Genomic DNA, 27,893 nt, shown 5'->3' with positions numbered 1-27,893 from the left:
CACTGCAACACTCCCCAACACCCCATACACAAGACACCATACAACAAATACAAGAACTCAACACTCAAATAAACAATAAAATATCAGAGCAGCAAACACTAAACTGGAATAATTACCTCCAAACACTTGACCACAAAAAAAACATCAGTAAACTCTACAAAACACTGAACAGCATCACACTTTCCAACAGCAACACCACACAATCACACGCTGCCATCACAACAACAGACACCATACCCTCAAACAGACAACAAGCAAACACTCTCATCAATCACTTTTCACAAGTAAGCCATCTAAACCCCCATCCTGAAGACCGACGTATCATCTGACGTAAGAGACAGTTCCCCACAGACCCAGACTACGCACCTTTCACTTACAACCAAACGAAGCACATCATTAACAACCTCAAGCACTCATCTGCCTGTGGACCAGACAACATAAGCAACATTCACCTTAAACACCTAGGACCACAAGGCATACAAGCACTCACCAACATATCAAACTACAGCTACTCACACAACATAATACCCAACATCTGGAAGCATGGCAATATCATCACTGTCCCTAAACCCAACAAAGACCCCACGTTACCCTCCTTACATAGCCCCAGCACACTCCTCTGCATCCCTTCTAAAGTCACTGAACGACTGGTACTTCAACTAGTCACACCTCACATTCCCCTAGCCCAGTCACAACATGGCTTTAGGCCACTACACTCCACAAACACCCTTCTTACAGACCTTACACAGAGAGTTTTTGATGGCATGATTTCAGCTAGGCCACCACACAGAACGCTCCTAGTCACACTAGACATTAGCAAAGCTTTTGATGCCATCCCCCGCCACAACCTCACAAACAAAATACTCAACACAAACATGCACAATAACACAAAAAGATGGCTGGCAAACTACTGTACTTAGCAGGCACATGTGCACACGTAACATTCGCTGGTCAGTCTTCTAACATCAGAAACTTCACAAACGGCATCCCCCAAGGATCAGTTTTGTCCCCTACACTCTTTAACCTATACATGCACGACATACCCACACCCCACACACCACAGATACACATAGCTTCTTATGCAGATGATATAACACTTACATGTACGCACCAAAATGCAAACACAGCTGCACATATCATTCAACCTTACCTCAACACACTACACGAATGGTTCACCACAAACAGGCTCAAAATAGCCCCAGCCAAATCTACAGTGACTCTTCTCACAAACTGGACAGCAGAACACAGTCACATCCCACACCTCACTATAAACAATACCCCCATACCACACACACCCACACCCAAAATCCTTGATGCAACATACAATACATCAATGTCATTTAAACAACACATCACAAACATATATCTATCTATCTATCTATTGCCAGATGCCTCAATCCCGTTTGGGGTGGCCACAAACAAATTGCCTCCACAGCGCCCTGTCCCCCACCATTTCACTGCCCTGCTCCCAATTCACACCCCCATCTCTCATATACCTCTCCACCCCATCCCTCCATCTCATCCTCGGCCTCCCCCTCCCTCTTCCCCCCTCCACCTCACTCACATACACTCTTTTCGTCAGTCTTTCACCCTCCATCCTCTCCACATGGCCAAACCACCTCAGCGTGTTCCTCATAACGCTTCCTATCACATCCACATCCACACCACAACGCTCCTTTATATCCTCATTCGTCAGCCTGTCTCTCCATGTGACTCCACAGGCTCCTCTTAAATAACTCATTTCCACTGCTCTCACTCTTGACTTGTGTCCTTCCAACAACGACCAAGCTTCACTTCCATACGTTAGAGTTGGTATCACAATACTGTCATGTAGTAACTTTTTCACTTCCATGCTCACTTCCCTATTTCTTATCACTGCTTTCAAAGAACCAGCAACCTTTCTTCCCTGCTGTACCCTTTCAAGCACTTCACCCTCCAAACCTTCATCCTTACTCATCACACTACCCAAGTACTTAAACGTACTCACATTTTCCAATTCCACACCATCCAACCTCACTGTACATTCACTGACTTCACCTCTCTCAAAGACCATCACTTTACTCTTCCCTACATTCAACTTCAGATTCCGTTTCATACACACTCTTCCAGACTCATCCACCAAGCCTTGCAGCTCTCCTTCGTCTTCACCCAACAACACGGTATCATCTGCAAACAACAGTACAGGGAGTTTCCAAACACTATCCTCGCTCACCAGGGCCACTCCAACATCCACTACCCTACCTTGTACCTCTTTTAGTACCCCATCCATGTACAGATTGAACAACCATGGAGACATGACACACCCCTGTTTCAACCCAACCTCCAAAGAGAAAAATTCACTTAGTTCACTATCCATATGCACTGCAGCCTAAGCACCATCATACATACTCTTCACAGCATTCAACAACTTTCCATCTACTCCATATATTCTTAATACTTTCCACAATCCTTGTCTATCCACCCTGTCATATGCTTTCTCCAAATCCATGAAAGCCGCATACAACTTCTTTCCCTTCTCTAGAAACTTTTCCACTATAGATCTAAGAATGAATATCTGATCTATACAACCTCTTCCCTTCCTAAAGCCTCCCTGTTCTTCTCCAACTTATTCCTCTGTTCCTTCTCTAATTCTGTCAATAAGTATCCTACCATACACTTTTCCTATTATACTAAGAAGACAAATGCCCCTATGATTACCACACACTTCTTTTTCCCCTTTTCCTTTGTACAAGGGAATAATTATACCTGACTTCCAATCCTCCGGGACTCTACCTTCTTCCCAGGCCAGTCTGCACATCTTCCACATCCATTCTACTACTATCTCTCCCCCATGCTTCAGCATTTCACCACACACTCCATCAATTCCTGGGGCTTTCCCCAATTTAACTTTCTTCATTGCTTCCACAACTTCTATCCTACTGATTTCTTCCTGTCTTCTCACCTCCCTCCTTCTCCCAGCCATTCCCCAGCCACTTATACTCGCATTACTTCCATCCTGTATGTTCAACAATTCCTTAAAGTGTTCTCTCCATCTGCTCACTTTTTCTCCCTTCTCCACTAGTAATCTACCATTTTTATCTTTCACTCCCCTGCTAACCTCACTTCCACCCTGTCTTACTCTCTTCACCTCTTTCCAGAACATTTTCTTACAGTCCCTCCACTTTACACTCAAATTCCTTCCAAATTCCTCATCCACTTTCTTCTTACTCTCCCCTACTAATCTTTTCACCTCTCTCTTTTATTTCTACATATAACTCTCTCTTCCGCCTCTCAACTTCTTCCACGCCCCTATTTCTCATCCATTCATTGTATGCTTTCTTCTTTTGTGCCACAGCCTGTCTCACCTCTTCAGTCCACCACGCTGTTCCTTGCACCTCCCTCCGTCTTCTCTTCCTCCTACACACCACATCACATGCTGCACATATTTCTTCTTTAAATATCCTGCACACACCTTCCACATCCCCCATCTGCTCCAATTCATATTTGCCCAATCGTTCCTCCACTTCTCTCTTATACTCTGCCTTTTTCTCATCCTCTTATAACCTTTCCACTCTCCTTGCAACTACTCCTTCCTCTCGTCTTTCCCTTCTTCTATTCCTCCATCGTACTTGGATCCTAATTCTGGCCACCACCAAGTAGTGGTCAGAAAGTCCACTCCCCCAACCTCTATAAGCTCTTGCATCCATTACACATGTTCGCATCCTTTCATCCACACACACATAATCAATCATTGCCTTCCTTTCATTCAGTTCTCCACCCACTCTTCTCATCACTCGCCATGTATACCTGTGGATCATTTTATGCCTGAAGAGGGTATTGGCTATCACCAACCCCCTCCCAGCACAAATGTCCACTAACACACTGCCATTCTCATCTATCTCAGCAGGTACACCCCACTCACCAACTATTCCATTCACCTTCACATTCCCTACTTTACCATTCATATCACAGATCAAAAACACTCTCTCATTCCTTCCAAACTTTTCCATGCACACTTCCACATTTGTCCAGATCTCTTCTCTCACTCTGATAGCACGATCTTGCGTTGGCGCATACACACACACAATCGCTCACATTTGTATTCCATCTTTCAACTTTACCCACACAATCCTTGACCCAACTGATCCATACTGTCTTATGCTCTTCTTCCATCTTTTACTCACAACTATACATACTCCTTCCTTTGCCCTCTCATTCTCACCTATTCCTGCACATATACCCCATCCATACTCCCATTCTCTCACACTTTCTCCTCTCCATTTTGTTTCAGTCGTTCCACATACATCCACTTTTGCACCCTCAAGCACCTGGACAATCTCTCTCTCTTTCACCTCATCATTTGCTCCTCTTACATTCCATGTAGCCATTACCAAGTCCTTTGTCCGGTCCTGGGTCATCATCGTTTGGTCAGTCCTTGACCGAGGCTTCTTGTTTGTTTTTTTAGTTAGTTGTTTTCCGGGGAGGGGCACTAACCCTCCGCCAACCCTGTTAGTCGCCTTTTAAGACAAGCAGGGATACTGGGGGAGTATTCTTGAAAAAAACCCCTACCCCCAGGGAGTAGGGGGGTTTCACCAAGACTCAATGCATTGAGGTCACTTGCCCATACAACATTCGGACACAACAAAGAAACCACCACCACAGTATACAAACAATACATATGTTCAGTGATGAATTATGCAAGCCCTGCCTGGGCTTCTAACCTCACAAAAACACACTACAACACTCTACAGACCATACAGAACAAGGCCCTAAAAATAATCACAGGCTGCACAGCTACTACACCCACAGACCACCTACATCAAGAAACCAAAGTCCTCAAAGTCAAGGATCACCTAGACATGAGAGGCACCCAGTTTCTTGCTGCAGCCTCCACAAACCCACAACATCCACTACAGTACATGGCAGCACATCCACCCACACCAAGGAACATCAAAACAACACCCAGCACACGATACCATACAGAAATACTGTCATCTCTTCCCCCTCGCCCACCTCAGACCAGCTTCCAGAAGCATATCCACTTTCAGATCACTCGCCGCTCCATTCAGTCACTTAACCCCTAAAACGCGGATCGTCGCGTTTGCAACGCTCGGCCACAAGGACAGGACGGCGGGTCGTCGCGTTTGCGATTTTAGTAAATTTTGAATAACCGCGGGCAAGCAGGCTCCAGCTGGTATTGTCTATCAGTACCACCACCCTCTAGCTACAACTAGCATACTTTACCTTTGTACTACTGACCTCAGTTGTTGCCAAATATCGCGTTTTCCCCCCGTCCCCCCCCACCACGGCCCGGCCAGCCTGGCTGTGATACATGGCAGCGCTCTGAGCGCCCAGAACTGTAAATCTGCGATCTCCTCTCACAAGCAGCTTATGCTACTAGGAAACGCTTGTTTCCCCAGTTGTAACACTAGCTTTTTTTCTCACGGTTTGCCTCTGTTTAGCGTCAGTTTACTGCAGGCTTTCAAAGTGAGATTATGGCGAGTTCTAGCTCTTCCCAGTCAGTGCAAGCGGCCGACAGGAACGAGAATAAAGTGGCGGATGTAAGGCAGAATAAAAAGCGTGCCGTGGTGATCTTTTGGGAAGTAATATGATTGAAAATAATGTAGTATACATGTTTTTAGCTGTGAAAATGGAAATGTTTGTTGAGTGACGGGAAGACCGCCGCCACAGTGCATGTCGGCCGTACGCTCCGTTGATTTTAGCCTTATTTTCAGTGCTTATTGTACAAATACGGATTCCTAACTACCTTTACGTTGTAGTATAAAGTTTACTGTGACAGAATGAGGCTGTGGTAGAGGGGAAACCGGGTTGCTGGAGGTGTGAAAGTGAAGATTTGGTTACCCAACTTTGCAAGTCTCCACAAGTCCTTGGGTAGTCCACGAAGGCTCAACACCTGTCTCTGGAGAAAGCTGAATGTAAGTACTATCTGCCATACCAAGTATAATGTTCTAGGGTTAATCTCTGATTTTTGGCGAATATTTTCCTACAGGTACTCAGACCGCGATACAACCCCGCCACTCGGGGGGGAACGACTGTACACAGCCGCGTTTTAGGGGTTAAAGACTACACACAACTGCATACACGGCCTCCTGACATCCACCCTTCTGAATCCTATCTTCCTCGTGAGGACAGGGTCCACGTGGCCAGGCTGAGGTACCAGAAGAGGCTGGATGACTCCGTTGCTGATGCCTGTCCAGGATGCAACACAGCATCCCATAGTATTAAGCACATTATGGAAGACTGCATTGCACACAATTACCTACGCCAACAACACAACATACACTCTTTGAGAGCTCTGTGGGAAAGCCCGGTCTCGGCCGTGGCCTTCCTAAGGGACTCGGGGCTGTTCGGCCAGATTGCCTAGGGAACAACTACTACTACTACTACTACGAAGTTGAAAGGGTGCGAAGTGGAGGAGTGGGTGTGTGTGAAATGTGTAAGATCAGGAATGAATGGGAGAGGAAGATGTAAGGAAGGAGTTGCTTTGTTGATGAATGAGGTGTGGCAGAGTGGAATGAGAGACTACAAATGTGTCAGCTTGAGGTGTACGTATGTCAAGTTCAAGTTTGAGAAGGTGAAAGTGGCAGTGGTCGTAGCGTATGCACCGTGTGAGGACAGCAGTGAGAGAGAGAAAGACGGGTTTTGGGATGAGCTGGGTGATGTAGTGGGGGATATGCCCAGGAGCTATAAAGTGATTGTGATGGGGGATATGAACGGAAGAGTAGGCACTGGTCCTGAGGATGACGTAATGGGTTGTTATGGAGTACCAGGAGAAAATGATCATGGGAATCAACTAAAGGATATGTGTCAGGAGAGGAGGTTGTGCATTTGTAATTCGTATTTCAAATGCAAAGATGCACATAAATATACAGTAATCCCTCCACTATCCAATGTAATAGAGCCAAAAGCATGTCCGGAAAGTGGTCCCGTCTGGAAAGTGGACCCCTGGCTCCTGGACTGGTACGGTACTTAAGGACCCCAACCCAGCCTAACTTTAAAGCCGCCTGAATAACTCCCTACCGGACATGCATAGCACCTATTTAAACCTATTTAAGACCCTGTTGACACCAATACTGGACGTAAAGCATGAAACAAATGAAAAGGAACCAAAGAATGAGGAATTAGAAGTGACTGTACCTCAGCCAGGGTACTTACAGCACGTTTGTGGCCGCCTTCTGTAAGGTTTTGGCAGTGGTGAAAATGCTCTTGAAGCACGTACAGTAATCCGGTGTTGTGCTGCACTTACAGTAATTCTTTGCACTGTGAGTTATAACTGTTTAACACTGCACATTGTTAATTGCACCAGGCCAGTTTCAACCACCAGTTTGCACTCCACAGTTAATCCTTTGCACTCTAAATTCTAATTTCTTAACACTGCACAACACTGTAAGTTCCCATGTGGTCTAGTGGTGAGGTATTGCAGTTTATTCACTGTTTATTCACACAAAAAAAATGAGCACATGTGGCTTTCGTTGCGATAAGCTACCACTCGCTATCGAAGTTAGGCAGTAACTGTTTTGAGTGTTGCGTTGGTGACCGGGAAACAGAGTTGCCAGATCGTAATGGCCACATTACCAGACTTCTCAGTTTTCATTACCAAATTTAACTTTTCATTACCAAATTCATAAAGTATATACACAAGTGGAAATACATGTAATCACTCTTCTTATAATTAACAGCATGTTGATTATTTTCACGCTGTGTACGTTAGCAGATTAATCAGAGAGAGCAAACTATCCACCATCTCCATCCTGTGTATCCTCATACATGTGAAAAATCCGTTTGGTAATGCATTACTCTGATTCATTACCAAACAAATTTTTCATGACCAAATTGGCCCACATTTGGTAATGAAAAATACCAATTGGCAACCCTGACAGGGAAGGAGGGAGGAAGGAAGGGGTGAGGGTCTGTGGTGTAACAGCTGTTCGGCGCCGCATGGAAATTTCAAAATATGGGTGGGAAAAAATTAGGATTTTTTGAGTATTTTTTTCTTTTTTTGGCCATTTTTGGGTTCTGAAGGTCCAGGCCCATAATGTCCGGAAAGTGGGCGGCCAGAAAGGACAGGGATTACTCTCCATGGTATAGAGGAAATGAGGATCGTGTTGAAAGAAGCCTGATTGATTACGTGCTCATAGAGAGGTCGATGATGGGAATGGTTGATGATACGAGGGCTGTAAGAGGACGATGTGGAGGTCTTTCAGATCATATGATTGTGGTATGCAAGATCAAGCTGAGAGGAATGAGGTGGATAAAGAGCGAGAGGAGCAGTCAGGGAGAAAGACTGAAAGTTTAGAAGCTGAGGATCAAAGAAATGGCAGATGAGTACAGGACCAAAATAGAGGATGAGTTAGAATCAGTGAACTGGAATGAATTGGATCTGGACAGCCTGTGGAATGCATATAGGGATTGCTTAGTTAGGGATGCTAGAGTGGTGTGTGGTGTGGCAAGAATATCAACAAAAAAGAAGTGTATAGCATGGTGGGATGAGGAAGTTAAGAGAGTGCTGGAGGAAAAGAGGAAGAAGTGGCTAAGGTGGTTACAGGATAGGGGTTCAGTTGAAATAAGAACTGAGTATATCGAGAGCAGGAAGCATGTAAAGAGGCTAGTGAAGAGGAAAAAGAAGGAAGTAAATGATGATCTGGGAAGAAAAATGAATGCGAACTACTCTGAAAATAGGAAGTTATTCTGGAAAGAGGTGCAGAAATGTAGAAGTGAAAGTGCAAAGAAATGTGATGGTGTGAAAGATGCAGGTGGTAGGTTACTAACCCATGGAGATGAAGTAAGGACCAGATGGAAAGAACATTATGAAAGCCTGATGAATGGGAATAGAGAGAGCAGAACGGCTGTAAACATGATTGGTTTTGGGGGCGTGCAGAGAAGGAATGCAGTGCCAGGAGATGTGACACTCGCACAGGTGAAGAGCGCTGTGAAACGGCTGAAAAATGGGAAAGCAGCTGGGATTGATGAGATGCATGCAAAGATGCTTAAGTGTCGTGGAGAGAGTGGAATGAAGTGCTTGTTGGAAATATGTAAGAAGGCATGGATGAGTGAAACTGTGCCTGCAGAGTGGAAAAAGGCTGTAATTGAACCCCTGTACAGAAATAAAGGTGAGGGAAGTGAGTGCAAGAATTATTGTGGCATAAGTTTATTGAGTGTGGTAGGGAAGGTTTATGGAAGAATTATTATAGAGAAAGTAAGAGAGATATCATAAGTCCTAGTGAGTGATGAACAGGGTGGCTTTAGGAGTGGCGGAGGATCTGTGGATCAAGTATTTGCAGTGAAACAGATAGCAGAGAAGGCATGTGAGAAGGACCATAAGGTGCTTATGGCATTCATGGATCTGGAAAAAGCATACAACAAAGTAAACAGAGAGGGATCGTGGAAAGTTTTGCGCATATATGGTGTAGATGGTATGCTGCTAGGTGCTCTCAAGAGTTTTTATGATTGTAATGAAGCATGTGTAAGGGTTAATGGGCATCTAAGTGAATGGTTCACAATCGGCGTGGGCATGCAACAAGGTTGTGTGATGTCCCCGTGGTTGTTCAATATATATATGGATGGGGTGATGAGAGAAGTAAAAACACGAGCAATGGAGAAAGGGATGGCATTGGTAATGAATGGTGATAGATGGAATATCTCAAATTTGTTGTATGCTGATGCTGTAGTACTGCTTGCAAGTATCGGACAAGAACTTGGTAGGCTATTGCAGAGTTTGCTGATGTCTGTGAGCATCATGCCTTGAGTGTAAATTTAGAGAAGAGTAAAGTGATGGTTATTGAGAGAGAAGGTGACTCCCAGTGTGATGTCACAGTGAATGGAGAGAGACTGGAATTGGTGAGAGAGTTCAAATACTTGGGTACAGTGATAGAAAAGAGAGGAAAATGTGCAAAAGAAGTTGAAAGTAGAGTGACACAAGGAAGAAAAGTAGCTGGTGCAATGAAGGCCTTGATAAGAAACAGAGGCTTAAGTGTTGCAGCTGCACGAGGCTTACATGAGGGAGTGTTAGTGCCAACTTTAACATATGGGTGTGAGATTATGATGTGGCATGAAAATGAAAAGTCAAGAGTAAGAGCAGTGGAGATGGGACTGCTGAGGAATGTATGTGGAGTACAGAGGGTGGATAATAATAATAATAATAATCTTGCCTTTTGTTTGTCAAAAGCGGCAGTTCTTCCTTTGGGAAATCACTAGCGCTCGACACCCATACATTATTTTTACAATTACAAGAATTGTGATATTTCTTGTATATAATACAAGCTATATCATATATACATGAAAGTGGCAATAATTAAACCCTATAATCATCCGTCATAGTACCTCTTTCCAGGTCATAGCATTTTGAAAAAAGAAAGGCTTTCAGCTGTCTCTTAAAGGATTCAACAGTAGAGAGTTGTCTTACGGACAATGGCAATCTGTTATATAACCTAGGGGCTTTATACACAAAATAACGATCAGAGAAAGATGACTGGTGACTGACTCCTGGCTCATCAAGACGCAAGGAATCATCTTCATTGCGTAACATCACACCCGGGCGTGCCGATGGGAGTTTTAATAATTCAGCAAGATACTCCGGTTCACCAAACTTAAGAACCTTGAATGTAATAAGACACAGTTTAGATTTAATTCTAGCCTTTACTGGTAACCAATGCAACTCAGTCAGAAACGGTGTAGTTGAGGTTCTTGGGGGGAGACCAAAGATAAGTCGTGCTGCCCTGTTCAATACAGACTGAACTTTAGTTATTACTGTATATTATTTGGAAGACCAACCCACAGTGAATTACAATAATCAACACGAGACAAGACCACTGGATGGACCAATGTTAAGAGGCACCATCTATTCAGGAATTTTCTTACAGAGTACAGATTTCTGATATGCAAGTTACACCCTCTTACAACCTGATTAATATGTTCTTTGTAATTTAACTTAGAATTAAAATAAACACCCAGATTTCGAACAGAACTGACTGGGTGAAGCTGTGACACGCCAATGTTCAAAGCCAGGGTGTCCCCTTCTGTTTCCTCTGATGATGATGATCTCAGTTTTACCATCATTCAGCTTCAGTTTCCTCTTAGCCATCCAAATCTTAATATCAGACATTAGAGATTCAAACTTTGTCTTAGTATCATTGATATTTGACATCTTAACAAAGAGCTGGGTGTCATCAGCATAAAAATGATAGGACACATCATGAGCAACAAGTAGAGACGATAAACTACTTGTGTAGATAGTAAATAGAATTGGACCCAAAACTGATCCTTGAGGGACTCCAAATAGAAGGGGAGCAGAATCAGAGCTAGCGTAATCAACAACCACTCTCTGAGATCTGTCCAACAGATACGACTTAAGGAGCAAAAGGGCACTATCACGAACACCATAAAAAATACAGATCATCCAACAATAGTTTATGATCTACTGTATCAAAAGCTGCACATAGATCCAACAGAACTAGAAGAGAAGACATCCCACTACAAGTGTTTGCCACCAAGTCACTCTGAATCCTTGTCAGTGCAGTTTCAGTTGAATGGTATTTTCTGTATGCTGATTGAACAACAGGAACAACTCTGTTGTGTTCCAGTAGTGGTACGAGTTGATCGAGTATGGCCCGCTCAATAATCTTGGATAAAAAAGACAGGTTAGAGACGGGACGATACTTTGTCATGCTCTCGACATCAAGGCCAGGTTTCTTAATTAGGGGCCTAAGCAAAGCACGTTTCTCAGACTGCACAAAATTACTTTCTAAGAAGCCTCTATTTATTATGTTGCAGATAAAGTCTGCAGCGTGCTCATACACATCAGGTAGTTGTGACATGTTACACGGATCGAGTGAGCAGAATGTTTTATTAAGTTCATTGATATAACATTTGACTTTGTCTACATCCAGCGGATGAAATGTTGAAAGCAAATGATCCCTGGTGCACCGTGGCTGGAAGTCGACTGAGTATGCTTCACTAGGAGAACTGCTGTCTAAATCACTTCTTATGCGAGATATCTTACTTGTAAAAAAAGAAGCAAAATCAGAAGCCAATTGGGTATCAGATGCAGAAGTTGGTTTAACAATTACATTCCTCCGACCAACCAAATTGTTCACAACTGCAGACAGTTTTTTTTTTTTATCACCACCACATGAATCAACTTTATTTTGATAATATCTAGCCTTTTGGGCTTTTACTGTGTGAACGACTGTTCTTCTCGCAAAAACATAATGCAAACTAGTTACTTCGGTCCGCTGCAAGCGCCAGTCACGTTCTGCCCTTCTACGTTGTCTACGCAAAGAATTAATGGATGGACCATACCACGGAGAATCTTCATGTACAGTGATTGTTTTTACTACCTCAGGACAATAATGGTCAAAAGTTGACCTAAGCTCGTTGTTGTAAATATCAACCAACTCATCAGAAGAAAGACTGGAAGAATCAATGGAGTTTAAACGTTGATCAGTTTCAAGACACATCAACTGGCGGTCAACATTCCTGTAATTTCTGAACCTGATGACCTTTTTATATGAAGGGGATTTTGGGACATCAAAACTAAGAGTGATCAGAGATGAGGGGGTCAAATGAGTCAACCTCCACATCTGATATGCGCCTGCAACCAACATGGGACAAGATCAAGTCAAGGACATGTCCTGAGACATGAGTTGGATTACTCACATGATTGAAAAAATTGTTCTGGGTGATCAACTTAAGGAATTCTGAAGAAAATGGTTTTGACTCTGGAGTGTCAACCCAATAATTGAAATCACCACAAACAAGAAGTCTTCCAGGTTTAAGAGAAAACCCTTCAAGAAACTGCCCAAACTCCTCCATAAAACCTCGATCTCTGCCTGGATGACCCGGTCGATAGACAATTTCAATTCGAATCGTATTCTGATGGAAATTTATTAATCTATCTATCTATCTATTGCCAGATGCCATAATCTCTTAAGAGGTGGCCATTTGACTTTGAGTTATTGGTTTTATGGGGAGGGGCACTAACCCTCCACCAACCCACTTGTTGACACGTAGGGAGCACGTATGGGTTGGTTATATGGTTACCACCCAGCGTTGTAAATGGTTTCTTGGCTTACAGGAAACCATTTGGCTTGTCACTCAATGTAAAGCCATCTGTAAAGGAAAGAAGAGCAATAAGAAATGACAGGAAAGATGGGAGATATAGGAAGGGAGGAGGGCAGGCAAAGAAAAAGAATGATAAAGGATAAGGAAGATGTAGGAAGTACTACATCAAGTGAGTGGATGATGGTCGCCACCACCTACCACCAAAATTTATTAATACTTCCATAAATTCAAATGAAGATAAGGTCAGGTCTGAGTCAATGAGAGAAACGTTTGCAAGTGATGCCGAGTAGATGAGTGCTACGCCTCCTCCCGGATAGTCAGTAGCAGGCCTGGGAATACTAATTATAGAATGTGTCTTAGGCAAAGCATTACGAATAATATCGATATCAGACTCATACAACCAGGTTTCAGTCAAGCACAAAATGTCAAGCTCGTGCTGATTTAGAATTTCATTAATATAGTCTATCTTATTACGGATAGAACGAATATTTAAAAGACCCATCCTTAACTGGTTCAAGAGCGACGTAGTCAGTTTTTTGAATGGTCAAAATTGGTGTTTTCAGTCAATCTATGCCTATGAGAAATCATAATTGGACAGTCTCTACTTGATGCAAAATGGGCAACCGACTGTGAATTTGAATTAGCATCTTGATGTCTTAAAGAAGAGCAGTTGATGCATTTGGGAGAATTTCTGTTACTACAATCCTTAGATTTATGGGTTCCGGCACAAAAGACGCACCTAGGGTCATCATTTTTCCTAGAACATCTCTCAGATGTATGACCAAAGCCTTGTCAGTGATGACACTGTGTAACCCAGAATCTGTCGAATGCGTGGCATCTTGTAAGATCCACGTAGATGTAATTGCCCTGTTCAACAATGGAGGATCTCACCTTTGGCGACATCTTCAAGACAGCAGTTTTGGTTTCATTCCTTGTTCTTGTGAAGAGAAGGTTGAGGGTACAACCTCGATCAACGAGCATCTTAATTTTACTGTTTTTTCTCAGAATGTTTGGGATGATGTCAGAGTCACCCAAGGAAGAGGAAAGGCCTGTCACGGTCATTTTAGGCAGCATTTTCTTTGGCTGTGATATGCAAAAAGTGCCCTCAGAGGCAAATTGATCACTCGGCACCCCAGTTGCCTCACCTTTGGCCTCAGCTGACGGAAACTTCATTACCAACCCACCAGCCTTGGTCTTAAGACAGCTATCAACCGTTACCGAGTTAAGTACACCTCTGATGTCTTCTGGTCCCATCTGATTTGTCAGGGCATCAGCACCACTCTTTGGTTTCACAGTCAGTACATGCTGACTATGAATGGCTTTTTTCTGGCCATGAGCACTGATCTCAATCATGCCCCCAGGCAGATCCTTCCCTTCCCCCACGAGAGACCTGCAAACAGCATCCACAAATGACTTGGCCTGATCTTGCGTGACTGCCATGGGCGATGAGATCCTTGGTCTCTAGTGCCTCCAGTCTATTTGAAACGTCTCTAATTGCCTGAAAGATTGGCCCAATAACTTTATCTTCAAACAACTTCTTGGTACTACTTCCTCCACCAGCCAAGACCTCGTCCGCTGGTGCAACACATTTGCTACACAGCCAGCGAAAGCCCAGCTGGTGGCTCTTCTTCATAAATGGATAGTTGCCTGTGTCCAAATTTTCACAAGTTATATGAACCCACTCACTGCAGTAGGCGCACTTCAGTGCTTGTGCACTTTTTGCTACAGACCTACTGCAGCAAGGGCACTGGTGTTGTTTGCTCATGATAAAGGAGAAAAAAACAAAAACAAAATGACAACAGCAGCAAAAAGTATATACAATACTACCAAGGATAAACCCGGGTAGCGTCGCCCCATTTGTGTCACCCTGATTTGGGAAAAAAAAAAGAAAACCGAAAAAAACACAAAGAACAGAAATGGAAAAAAAGACAGGGTGTCTGTGAGGTCACCACGAGCAGGTGGGGTACAACTTGACTACCCTTCTAGGAAAAGTAACCCAAACTGAGGTGCCGCAAAAGTGCTGAGATGGTATTGACAACTTTTCCCATTTCGAGCTTTATGGCAGCAGCAAATACGTCACTTAGGCAAGACCTCATTGGTTACGATACTGCCACTGCGCAGTAATACGAAATAATGTGATTCGTGAAAGGTGTGGAGTGAGGAAGTCGGTGGACACCAGAATCGAAGAGAGTGTCCTGAGATGGTATGGTCATGTGGAAAAAGTGGTTAACAATAGAGTGGTGAAAAAGGTATACCTGAGCAAATTTGAAGGAGAGAGGAGGCGAGGTAGGCCAAGGAGAAGGTGGAGAGATATGGTGGATGAGTGTTTGAGTAAGAGAGGTTTGGAAGTCAGTGAGGCTAGGGAACTGACAAGAGATCGAGCTGGCTGGTTGAATGTTGTGAGGAGAAGTGCATGATCAGGGATTTGGGAACCCCTTGTGAGTATGGCAGCGTCCGGATTGATTCAGTCGGATACGTTTGTGTGAAGCTGCAGAATGTGGTAAATGTTTTTGGCATATCCGGTGCAGCCAGGATTCCGGGGGCTTGAATGATGAGTGAATGGAAGTGTGGCCTATTTGGATTGGGCAAGTTTGTGCTGTCTGGACATTGCTACTACTTACCCTGTCCTTGGGTGGGAAAGGAGGTCCGGATGATCATGATGATGATGATTCAAACGCATTGCATCTTCAACATGTAGGGAACAAATAGGTTCTCTAGTAATCTTTGCTCCCAACCCCGAAAATAGATTCTAACAGTGTAGAATAGATATGTATGTGTAGTAGTCACAAACAAGACTTACATTGGAAATGTGGTTACGTCCCCCACGTGGGAATTTTGGGTAAGAGCAGCTACCAAGCGTTTGCCCCCACACCACTCTCCTGCAGGTACCTCCGAGGGATAATATTATCCATGTTAAAAAAAAAAAAAAAATTGTTAATATAGGAGAATATAGCTGATGTAATTTAACACATCTACTGTAAAAACGAATTAGCCTTTTTACTTCAGCATAGGAACACCTTGATATACTGTACTATACTGGAAATTATTATTATTTTTTGGGAGGGGTGGGAGGAATGGGGTAGTATGGTAATGGTGATGATGATAATGATTTTTGTACCTTGCAGGAATTCATGATGCAGCATATATTGAGTGAGTTTGGAATGGAGGTTGTTATCCTAATGAAGGACCATCACCACCAGATGACAGCTACACTCACTCTGCCGACCTTCACTCAGAAACTTCAAGTTTTACGAGACATTGTCCAGGTTTGTTGAGCATGGTCTTGCATCACACCTTTAAATATAGAGTACATGCTGGCACACTTTTTATTTACCACTTTTACCTATTTGTTTATGCTGTTTTCTTGAGTAGGAGATGTGTAGACTAAGTACAGTATTTGCAGTAAGGCAGAATAGTGAAGAAAGGTTGTGAGAAGAATTATGAATTGTTGGCATTTATGGATCTGGAAAAGGCAAAAAGAAGTATAAAACATGATGTACTGATAGATCATGGAAGGTATTTAAAAATGTAATGTATGGTGTGGGCGGAAATTGAGTTGTGGAAAAGGAGACTGAAACTGGTGATGAATGGTGAAGATTGGTGTATTTCAAATCTGATACTGTATAGGAAGATGCTGTACTGCGTACTAATAATGAATGGATCCCTGCAAACTGGTTCAGAGGATGCAAGAGGTAAAGTTTGCCACTCTTAATCAAAGACCACATGAACATGAGAGGTATATAGTTCATTGCCTCAGCATAGGATCCTTTCCACCCTGGTAAGATAATGTTGCACCACCACAAAGAAGAAAAATGAACAACCTCTGAACACTACACAGTATGCTTCATAATCATCATCCCTCCTTGCCCACCCAGTTTTGTGTTTCACAAACATATAGCCAAAACAGCCATTCAAAACCTCCAGCAAAACAGCAGTTTTCATGAACCCCCACCAAAGAGTCTTCCCTCAAAAATTACCCTTCCCAGAGAGACACCAGTGCATGTAGCCAGGCTGCATGACTATCACCCATCCTTGCTCTAATGCCAGCACAAAATACAACTCGCAGACAATCCACTGTATCCTCACTGTAATGCATCCCCCACACCACAGCACACTTACTCATCCATCCATCCATCATCCAATCCTACGTTGCCCCATGAGGAGCGTAGGAGCCCGGGGCTAGGCAGTTGGTCCTAACATTTAAGATGAGAGTGACCAACCTCATTCATCCCTGAGTGGCATTACATGAGCAATAGACCCCAACCACCCCTTGGATATAAACCTTCACCGGCTCAATCCGATTGGAGCACAATAATTACCCACTAAACCACCAGGCGCCAAAATTTGGTTATATGTTTACCACCCAGCTTAGTAAATGGTTTCCTGGTGTACAGGAAACCATTTAGCTTGTCACTAAGTGTAGAGTCACCCACAGGCAGAAGGACGAGGAAAGAACTAAGGAATGAAAGACAGAAGAGGGAGTGTAAAGTCACCCGTAGGCAGAAAGACGAGGAAAGAATGAAGTAAAGAAAGACGGAAGAAGATGGAAGGAAAGAAGGATGGAGCGGAAAGGGCAGACATACGAGAGCAGCACTACATTGAGTGAGTGGATGGTGAGTGCCCCCACCTACCACAATACACTTACTCATTTCATGACATTATCACAACACAGACAGTTCTTGAACATAACCTCAACTATTTCATGACATTATCACAACACAGACAATCCTTGAACATAACCTCAACTATGGGTCTCGTGGGAGCACAAGTTTGATGTGGTTGGTTTCCTACAGTCTACTGGGTTCATGTCCAGGTGAGCCTGGGATAATAATAACAACAGTATCTGCCTTTAATTGTAGATAAAAGTAATACAGTGGTTGTTGATAGAGATAAGATTATCATCTGTGTAATGTGCTGGTGAGTAGAGCGAGATTTAATTTGCTGGATATGTGTAAATACTACGGTGGTTATAGAAAAGAGAAATACCTGTACTGTGTTAAGGATGTGTAGGGTTGAGTGGCTGTTACTGAACTTGAGACCTCATACTGATGTTAATTCCCTACAACTTATAAAATAGTCACTGCTTACTAAGTCTTAGTACAGTACTGTACCGATACATGTACTTATTATAAGCGATATTGTGGTTATGTGCCAAAAAAGTTGACTTCATGATCATTATTAACCCCTACACCGCGGGCATGTTTACAGATGTTTTGCGTGTGCCGCGGGGTTATTCGGGCTCCGACAGACTCTCAAAAAATATTTGCCAAAAATCAGTTATTAGTCCTAGAATATTAAAATTAAATATGCTTATGGCACATACCTTCAGCTTTCTCCTGGAATGTTTGTTGAGCCTTCGTCAGTTACCGTAGGACTTGTGGAGACCTCTGAAGTTGGGTAACGAAGTCTCCACTTTACAGTTCCCGACAACCCGTAATATGATTACCACAGCCAGATATTAACACTATAAATACTACTCTATGATTTTCAAGTAGTTTGGGATCCATACTCCAAAAAAAAAAAACGCTGTGAAAGCAATGAAAATTATGAGCGCGTCTGACCGCCACACTTCCGCTAGTTCGCTCTTGGTACTCTGTCATTTATTATTCATAAAACCCCTCACACTTTATATTTCTATAACTACATAACACTTATATATATCTACAGTCTTTATCCATAAGTTTCCTTCAGTAGTATTAGTTTATTGCCACTGTAGGGATTCAATTTCTTTCAGTAAAATACGTAGCATTCACTTTCTCGTCCTGTATACTGGCATTGAGAGTGAATGTCACTTTCATCTTCACTCTCATAACTCATAGTATTCAGACATGCTATAGTGAAACTTTCACTTTCATTACTCCTAGGGTATATACTCGTATTCTTATAATACTACTCATTTACATTTCTATTTACGTTCTCTATTTTATTTACGTTATTTACATTTCTATTTTATTTACACTGTGTTATGCACTGTCACTTGAAGTAACTTATAAAACTATTTTCCATTGTTCACGTATATTTACATTCATTACTTTCACTTGCTGTTTACACATTATTTACACATTATTTACAATTCCACTTGCACTGTTTTACTCAATAGAAAGATCGTAGTCACTCTTTTATCAATTGTCAGCCCTTTACCTCTTTCCACACGAGGTTTAGTAGGGGGTAAAGGTCACAGGGCCCTTGCATGGGGGTGAAAAAAGGCCCTGAAGTCAGCAAGAGGATGAGCCGTACCTCCTCTTCGGAATCTGAGAGAGAACTGATAGGAGGGCCGGCCCGGGTTGAGGCCTACTTGAGGGTTATTCAGCACTACCAACGTAGCTCTTGAAACAGCTATGTATTTCACTGAAATGATTGGCAGGAAATCTAGACAATACATTATAAATTAGGTAGTTCCAGGTGAATGTAAATATCACTTAGGCTTCTCCCTTCCCTCCTTATATGTATATTTATTACGAAAATAGATTATATGGCATATTTCAAGGGGAAAAAAACAGCGAAAATTAGTGAACGAGTGCACGTGAGGTGTTGTCAGGTGATAATTAGCCAATTCCAGGTGTATGGCACTCTCACTTACCTTATTTCTTTCTTGTATATATTATTTGGTATAAGAATAGGGCATAGGGCTTATTTCAATGGATGAAACAGTGAAAAATTCCAGGGAAGATTTACTTAGCGTAGCACGGCCGGGCAGGCAAGAGGATAGTGTAATGGAGGGGGGGTAGGGAGGGGAGTCAAGAACGGGGAGAAATGGCTAAATTGTCAACAATGGATGGGAGTACAGATGAGATTAGGAGTGCTGACTAGTGTTGGACATTGGCAGTACTGATAGATGATACAAGCCCCCACTTGGAAGCCCGGGTGAATTCAAAATAACACAGAATCACAAAAGCGACGCCCCGCGGTATGATCCCTTGCTCCCAAGCGTCACGAAAGTGACGCCCCGCGGTTAAGGGGTTAACTGTTTGGCATTCTTTTATCATTAATGAGAGGGAGCCATGTATAGAGCCATAATAATTTCAAGGACAGTTTAGTAGCTTACTTGCTTCTCTGTAGTTACTGAAATGCTTATTTCAATACAGTTGTGTTTCAGTAACTTTGCCTAATTGTGGCGGTGTCTCATGCAGACATGGGTAATAGTAATATGTAATAGTAATAGACTATTACAGGGTTTTCAAAATAATAGTAACAGTAATAGATCACAAGTTGTTGGCTTTAACCCGCCCCGTCCCGTCGACGTATGGGTACGTTGCAACATTTTGCATTTGCCAGTTCTGACGACGTACTGGTACGTCGTGCAATTGCAAGGTCCCTAATTTGCACAATTTTCAATTTTCGCGCGTGATTTTTCGTACATATACACGGGACACCTTCCTCTATTCCTCTACAAGATGCCAAGCAGGGACAGTGCCTTACACCGCATAACCTCCCACACGCCATTGTCTCGACAATTCACCTGTTACCAGTGACCTGGCCAATAAAGACATTCAGGGCCAGAGTGAGTCCCTAATCGATGACAATGTGGAGGACAAAGTTTACATAGCATTAGAGGAAGAAACAGTCAGAAATGATGATCAGGTAATGTGGCAAAAGAAGGTCAGGTATGGTGATGAGTTAGTAAGTGAAACAATGCTTATAATGCCTATATTACTGTTTGAAAACCAATATACTCTCGTACTACATATAAATTCGTACCAAGTAAATAAATAAATACCGTTTATGAGTGGTGTGAAATAGTTACCCTCCCATAGAAATCGTTTTCTTTGGTGCCAGCCTGTTAGAAAACCCACTCAGGTAAGGAGGTACTGGTACCTGGATCGAGTATGTTAAACCTCAGGTGAGCGATTTCTCTATGAAATTTCGATGTTTCTCACCAAAAGCGGAGGTTTTAGCCCCCCCTCCCAAAAAAAAATCGAAAATACCTCGGGATTGGGGGGTGTCGGAGGTGCGAAATAGCTCGGGATGTGACGGGTTAATAGTAATTGTAATAGTAACAGAAGGCTAAGTCATAGATAATTGTATATTTCTTTCCCATTACAGACACTTCTTTAATACCGTTTACCATAATCAATAAAAACAGCCTTCTCACCTTGGTTACCTGTTGGCTGCTCTCCAAGCTGCAGGTACACCACAGGAGACCGTGCAGAATGGATAGTGGTCAACAGGCCATCAGGTGATCTAGAAACACTTTGCATTCAGTGGAACAGCCTCCCCCCCCTGGGGGTAGGTTTTTTTTTTTCAAGAATACTGCCCCAGTATCCCTGCTTGTCGTAAAAGGCGACTAAAAGGGTTGGCGGAGGGTTAGTGCCCCTCCCCGGAAAACAACTAACTAAAAAAACAAACAATAAGCCTCGGACAAGGACTGACCAAACGATGACGACCAAGGACCGGACAAAGGACATTGTAATTGGAACTTGGAATGTAAGGGGAGGGAATGATGAGTTGAAAGAGAGAGAGATTGTCCAGGTGCTTGAGGATGCAAAAGTGGATGTATGTGGAATAACTGAAACAAAATGGAGAGGAGAAAGTGTGAGAGAATGGGAGTATGGATGGGGTATATGTGCAGGAGTAGGTGAGAATGAGAGGGCAAAGGAAGGAGTATGTATAGTTGTGAGTAAAAGAGGGAAGAGGAACCTAAGACAGTATGGATCAGTTGGATCAAGGATTGTGTGGGTAAAGTTGAAAGTTGGAATACAAATGTGGGCGATTGTGTGTGTGTATGCGCCAACGCAAGATCGTGCTAGAAGAGTGAGAGAAGAGTTCTGGACAAATGTAGAAGTGTGCATGGAAATGTTTGGAAGGAATGAGAGAGTGTTTTTGATCGGTGATATGAATGGTAAAGTTGGGAATGTGAAGGTGGATGGAATAGTTGGTGAGTGGGGTGTGCCTGCTGAGATAGATGAGAATGGCAGTGCGTTAGTGGACATTTGTGCTGGGAGGGGGTTGGTGATAGCCAATACCCTCTTCAGGCATAAAATGATCCACAGGTATACATGGCGAGTGATGAGAAGGGTGGGTGGTGAACTGAATGAAAGGAAGGCAATGATTGATTATGTGTGTGTGGATGAAAGGATGCGAAGATGTATATTGGATGCAAGAGTTTATAGAGGTTGGGGGAGTGGACTTTCTGACCACTACTTGGTGGTGGCCAGAATTAAAGTTCAAGTAAGATGGAGGAATAGAAGAAGGGAAAGACGAGAGGAAGGAGTAGTTGCAAGGAGAGTGGAAAGGTTACAAGAGGATGAGAAAAAGACAGAGTGTAAGAGAGAAGTGGAGGAACGATTGGGCAAATATGAATTGGAGCAGATGGGGGACGTGGAAGGTGTGTGTAGAATATTTACAGAAGAAATATGTGCAGCATGTGACGTGGTGTGTGGAAGGAAGAGAAGACGGAGGGGGGTGCAAGGAACAGCATGGTGGACTGAAGAGGTGAAACAGGCTGTGGCACAAAAGAAGAAAGCATACAATGAATGGATGAGAAATAGGGGCGTGGAAGAGGTTGAGAGGCGGAAGAGAGAGTTATATGTAGAAAGAAAGAGAGAGGTGAAAAGATTAGTAAGAGAGAGTAAGAAGAGAGTGGATGAGGAATTTGGAAGGAATTTGAGTGTAAAGTGGAGGGACTGTAAGAAAATGTTCTGGAGAGAGGTGAAAAGAGTAAGACAGGATGGAAGTGAAGTTAGCAGGGGAGTGAAAGATAAAAATGGGAGATTACTAGTGGAGAAGGGAGAAAAAGTGAGCAGATGGAGAGAACACTTTAAGGAATTGTTGAACATACAGGATGGAAGTAATGCGAGTATAAGTGGCTGGGGAATGGCTGGGAGAAGGAGGGAGGTGAGAAGACAGGAAGAAATCAGTAGGGTAGAAGTTGTGGAAGCAATGAAGAAAGTTAAATCAGGGAAAGCCCCAGGAATTGATGGAGTGTGTGGTGAAATGCTGAAGCATGGGGGAGAGATAGTAATAGAATGGATGTGGAAGATGTGCAGATTGGCCTGGGAGGAAGGTAGAGTCCCGGAGGATTGGAAGTCAGGTATAATTATTCCCTTGTACAAAGGAAAAGGGGAAAAAGAAGTGTGTGGTAATCATAGGGGCATTTGTCTTCTTAGTATAATAGGAAAAGTGTATGGTAGGATACTTATTGACAGAGTTAGAGAAAGAACAGAGAAATTAGTTGGAGAACAGGGAGGCTTTAGGAAGGGAAGAGGTTGTGTAGATCAGATATTCATTCTCAGATCTTTAGTGGAAAAATTTCTAGAGAAGGGAAAGAAGTTGTATGCGGCTTTCATGGATTTGGAGAAAGCATATGACAGGGTGGATAGACTAGGATTGTGGAAAGTGTTAAGAATATATGGAGTAGATGGGAAGTTGTTGAATGCTGTGAAGAGTATGTACGATGGTGCGAAGGCTGCAGTGCGTGTGGATGGTGAACTAAGTGAATTTTTCTCTTTGAAAGTTGGGTTGAAACAGGGATGTGTCATGTCTCCATGGTTGTTCAATCTGTACATGGATGGGGTAATAAAAGAGGTACAAGGTAGGGTAGTGGATGTTGGAGTGGCCCTGGTGAGAGAGGATAGTGTTTGGAAACTCCCTGTACTGTTGTTTGCAGATGATACTGTGTTGTTGAGTGAAGACGAAGGGGAGCTGCAGGGCTTGGTGGATGAGTTTGAGAGAGTGTGTAAGAAACGGAATCTAAAGGTGAATGTAGGGAAGAGTAAAGTGATGGTCTTTGAGAGAGGTGAAGTCAGTGAATGTACAGCGAGGTTGGATGGTGAGGAATTGGAAAATGTGAGTATGTTTAAGTACTTGGGTAGTGTGATGAGTAAGGATGGAGGTTTGGAGGGTGAAGTGCTTGAAAGGGTACAGCAGGGAAGAAAGGTTGCTGGTTCTTTGAAAGCAGTGATAAGAAACAGGGAAGTGAGCATGGAAGTGAAAAATTTTCTACATGACAGTATTGTGATACCAACTCTAATGTACGGAAGTGAAGCTTGGATGTTGTTGGAAGGACACAAGTCAAGAGTGAGAGCAGTGGAAATGAGTTATTTAAGAGAAGCCTGTGGAGTCACGTGGAGAGACAGGCTGATGAATGAGGATATAAAGGAGCGTTGTGGTGTTGATGTGGATGTGATAGGAAGTGTTATGAGGAACGCACTGAGGTGGTTTGGCCATGTGGAGTGGATGGAGGGTGAAAGACTGACGAAGAGAGTGTATGTGAGTGAGGTGGAGGGGGAAAGAGGGAGGGGGAGGCCGAGGATGAGATGGAGGGATGGGGTGGAGAGGTATATGAGAGAGGGGTGTGTGAGTTGGGAGCAGGGGAGTGAAATGGCAGGGGACAGGGCGACTTGGAGGCAATTTGTTTGTGGCCACCCCAAACGGGATTGAGGCGTCTGGCAATAGATAGATAGATAGATTCAATTTAATTAATACTGTTGTCATAAATAATATATTAATAGTAATAGTAATACTGACAGATGACCAAGTAAGAGTAATAGATGACCACTAAAGTAATTACAGTATAATAGTAATATAATAGAGAGCTATTGAAATTAATAGTAACAGTAATAGAAACCCAGTAATAGACCCCATGTCTGGTCTCATGTAATATATACCATATAGGGTGAGGAATCAGAAGATGAAGTTTTTGAGAGAGGGCTGGTGTGGGAACGTTCAGAGGACACGACTTGTGTCCCAGGCTTTATCAACAGGCTTCTAGAAAGTCCAGCCCTCCACAATCTTAATGCTTCACTCAACTTCTCCCTCAACACATCAGTACTCGGCATCAGACCCCCGTCCACTAAGAGAACAAGTGAGAACCATCTTTGGTTGTAGTCTTCAACCCTTGTAATTTTAATGAGATAGTTTATGTTTCCAATCAGATTGAGTTTATTCACAATGAAGGATTTAGATGTATTAAAGATAGTGTTGTTGGCTGAAGATTTTGTGGGTACTGTATATGCTACCTTAAGTTGCATTTCAGCAGTCTTTTGAATATGATGATACTGTATACTGTATTAGGTTACATATTATAAAATACTTTCTGTGATCAGGTTATTTTACACGGCTTAGGTAGATGTCCAGAAATCATTTAATTGTCAGAAGTCATTCCTGTGTTCAATAAACTTGCTTGGGGTGGGAAAATTTAATAACACTGAGAGGGATCATGTTAAGATCTACAGCTGACTTTGGATAAAGCTGCAAGATTGACTATCAAACAGGTGTATGTGAAGTGCATTGTGTAGAAATATGATGCAGATGTTTATTCTTGTGAAATGGATCCAGGAATCCAAAGGATTCAGTGGTGTGTGAATGATTATGTGGACCATTTTCATTGGGTGTGCTGTTGATAGTTTCCCAACTTTTGTATTTTCCATTTCTTGTTTCTGGATCCAGCCTCACCCCATCCGTAGGTGGGAAGAAGGGTCAAAATGATAATAATGTTATGGTACTTTATTATCTTTGTGATTGATTATGTATAATTTGTCTTTTCAGATAGCACTGTACCACCTTCAAACAAACCAGAGAGTGTGACCTGCAGTTCAGCTGCTGTAGCTGCAACAATCCATCAAGTCTTGGAAAATCTCTCGGCTTTTAATCCCTACTCACCTATCATATCTACTGCCCTGAATGCTGTGGCAGACTTGAGTGGCACAGCAGAGGTACAGTTTTTAGGGTGATCATATTGGAAGGGATAGTGGTATATTCAGACTACAACAGATCATTGTATTGTTGGTTATAACTAGCAACAGTCTTGAAGTGGTGTGCCAAAACAAAATCAGCTCGTTTAATTACCACAGATCATCAGGCATCACATAACAGAACCAGGCTGTACTCTGAGTGAGGAGGATCTGAGCAGGACACTTGTGCAGCTGCTGTGTGAGAGCCAGACAGTGGGGAGAAGCATCCTAACCTTGATTGCCAGTGAGGCAGTGAAGGATGTCAAGAGCTCTGAACAGCTGGATGAGAAACTGCATAGAGCCACCTTCAGGCTTACTGGTTTTATCTCCAGGATTTATCAGGTAAGGATGAGATTTGCGTCAAGAAGTAGCGTATGTAGTTTCTCTCTCTCTCTCTCAAGCATCATAAAATTAGGAAGTAGGGATAGGATGATGATATTAATATCATCATCATCATCATCATCATCATCCAGACCTCCTTTCCCACCCAAGGGCGGGGTGAGGAGTAGCAATGTCCAGACAGCCCAGATTTGCCCAGTCCAATGGGCCACGCTTCCATTCACTCATCTTTCAAGCCCCCGGAATCCTGGCTCCATCAGATACACCAAAAACATTCACCACGTTCAGCAGCTTCAATTATCATTATCATCATTTCATCTTGATCTTTGTAGTTGTCATCATTGTCACTGTGATCTGCCAGATAAGTGGGTTGGGTAGGATCCAGTAAGAAGAACAGGAAAGGATAGACATAGGAGAATGATCAGGTATCAATGTAAGACTGACTTACTGTACAGTTGAGTGTACTGAAGGCTTGAATGATGGGTGAGTAGATCACCAGGTACTTTGTTAAACGTTAATGTTTGCATTATCTTACTTTGGATCATGCCTGTCCTATACATATTATTGCTGGACCCTTTTTATTCTATCCATCATTTGATCCTACATTGCCCCACGAGGAGCGTAGGAGCCCGGGCCTAGGCAGTTGGTCCTGACATTTAAGATGAGAGTGAGCAGCCCCACTCATCCCTGAGTGGCATTATGTGAGCAATAAACCCCAACCACCCCTTGGATATAAACCTTCACCGGCTCAATCCGATTGGAGCACAATAATTACCCACTAAACCACCAGGCGCCAAAATTTGGTTATATGGTTACCACCCAGCATAGTAAATAGTTTCCTGGTGTACAGGAAACCATTTGGCTTGTCACTCAGTGTAGTCACCCATAGGCAGAAGAAAGAGGAAAGAATGAAGGAATGAAAGACAGAAGAGGGAGTGTAAAGTCACCCGTAGAGAGAAGGACGAGGAAAGAATGAAGGAAAGAAAGATAGAAGAACTGGAGGGAAAGAAGGATGGAGGAGAGGACAGGGCAGACACCCGAGAGCAGCACTACATTGAGTGAGTGGATAACATCTGCTAAAATTGCCATTTCTCCTTCTTGAATGCTGAGTTGTAACATCAGATTGACAGTAGAATGTGATGATTATCACAAAAAAGTGCTGTGGAAGGGATGTCGCTTTGTAGAACTGTTTTTCTGCCACTGATCAGCGTGAAATTAGTTGCAAAAGGATAAAAATCTGGGCCCGGTTAGGGTGAGAAATGTATAGTAGTGGGAAAAAAAGGACGAGGATGAAGATTGTGGCTAAGCATTTGTCTTGACCTCACAGTGCCATGAATTACTCATATGGAGATTTATGCCCTCATTTGGGGGATTGAATACTGTGAATACTTGTGAGGACTATTTCATTTGAGCGTACCTTTGATAGTTCTTCCCCTTTCCAAGTTTCTCTTTCCTTTTTTTGATATTCTACTTTATCCCTTCTGTATGGCAAAATAGTCATGATGGTGGTGATAATGATGATGATTGAGGTAGAGTTTAAAAGGAGGAGTATAGGGGGAAAAAAGGAGGCAAGGGAAGATGTGAAAGAATTTTAATGTATTTGTATGCTACATTGTATTGGTATTTTCAGGGTGTGAAAACTGATGTGGAGAGCTTGGTTGAGGAGGCAAGTGGCATGTTGATCACTATCACTCACACCATCATCTTTGATATTGCCAAATTAGCAGTAATGACAGATTTTTCTGTACCAGACTTCCCTAACTTGAAGCCAGGTAAGATAACTTTTTCTGTTAGACATTTTAGCATATCATTCAGAAGACTGAT

At 42.9% G+C, this 27,893-nt stretch overlaps 1 protein-coding gene across 1 annotated transcript in view; it reads left to right on the top strand.

The window, feature by feature from the left end:
* LOC145413264 (uncharacterized) overlaps nt 1-27,893 on the top strand; it is a 115,156-nt gene that overhangs the window by 73,079 nt on the left and 14,184 nt on the right. Inside the window, exons 21-25 of the mRNA XM_080282992.1 lie at nt 16,185-16,325; nt 24,673-24,862; nt 25,546-25,712; nt 25,851-26,072; nt 27,700-27,841. Coding sequence (XP_080139118.1) covers nt 16,185-16,325; nt 24,673-24,862; nt 25,546-25,712; nt 25,851-26,072; nt 27,700-27,841 — 862 coding nt within the window. The remainder of the gene's footprint in view (nt 1-16,184; nt 16,326-24,672; nt 24,863-25,545; nt 25,713-25,850; nt 26,073-27,699; nt 27,842-27,893) is intronic.

The sequence above is a fragment of the Coenobita brevimanus genome, chromosome 95 (assembly GCF_032717465.1).
Source record: "Coenobita brevimanus isolate Jiangsu-jjx chromosome 95, ASM3271746v2, whole genome shotgun sequence".
Classification (NCBI taxonomy): domain Eukaryota; kingdom Metazoa; phylum Arthropoda; class Malacostraca; order Decapoda; family Coenobitidae; genus Coenobita; species Coenobita brevimanus.
Note: the sequence above shows the minus strand (reverse complement) of the source record. Positions and strands in the feature narration are given on the sequence as shown.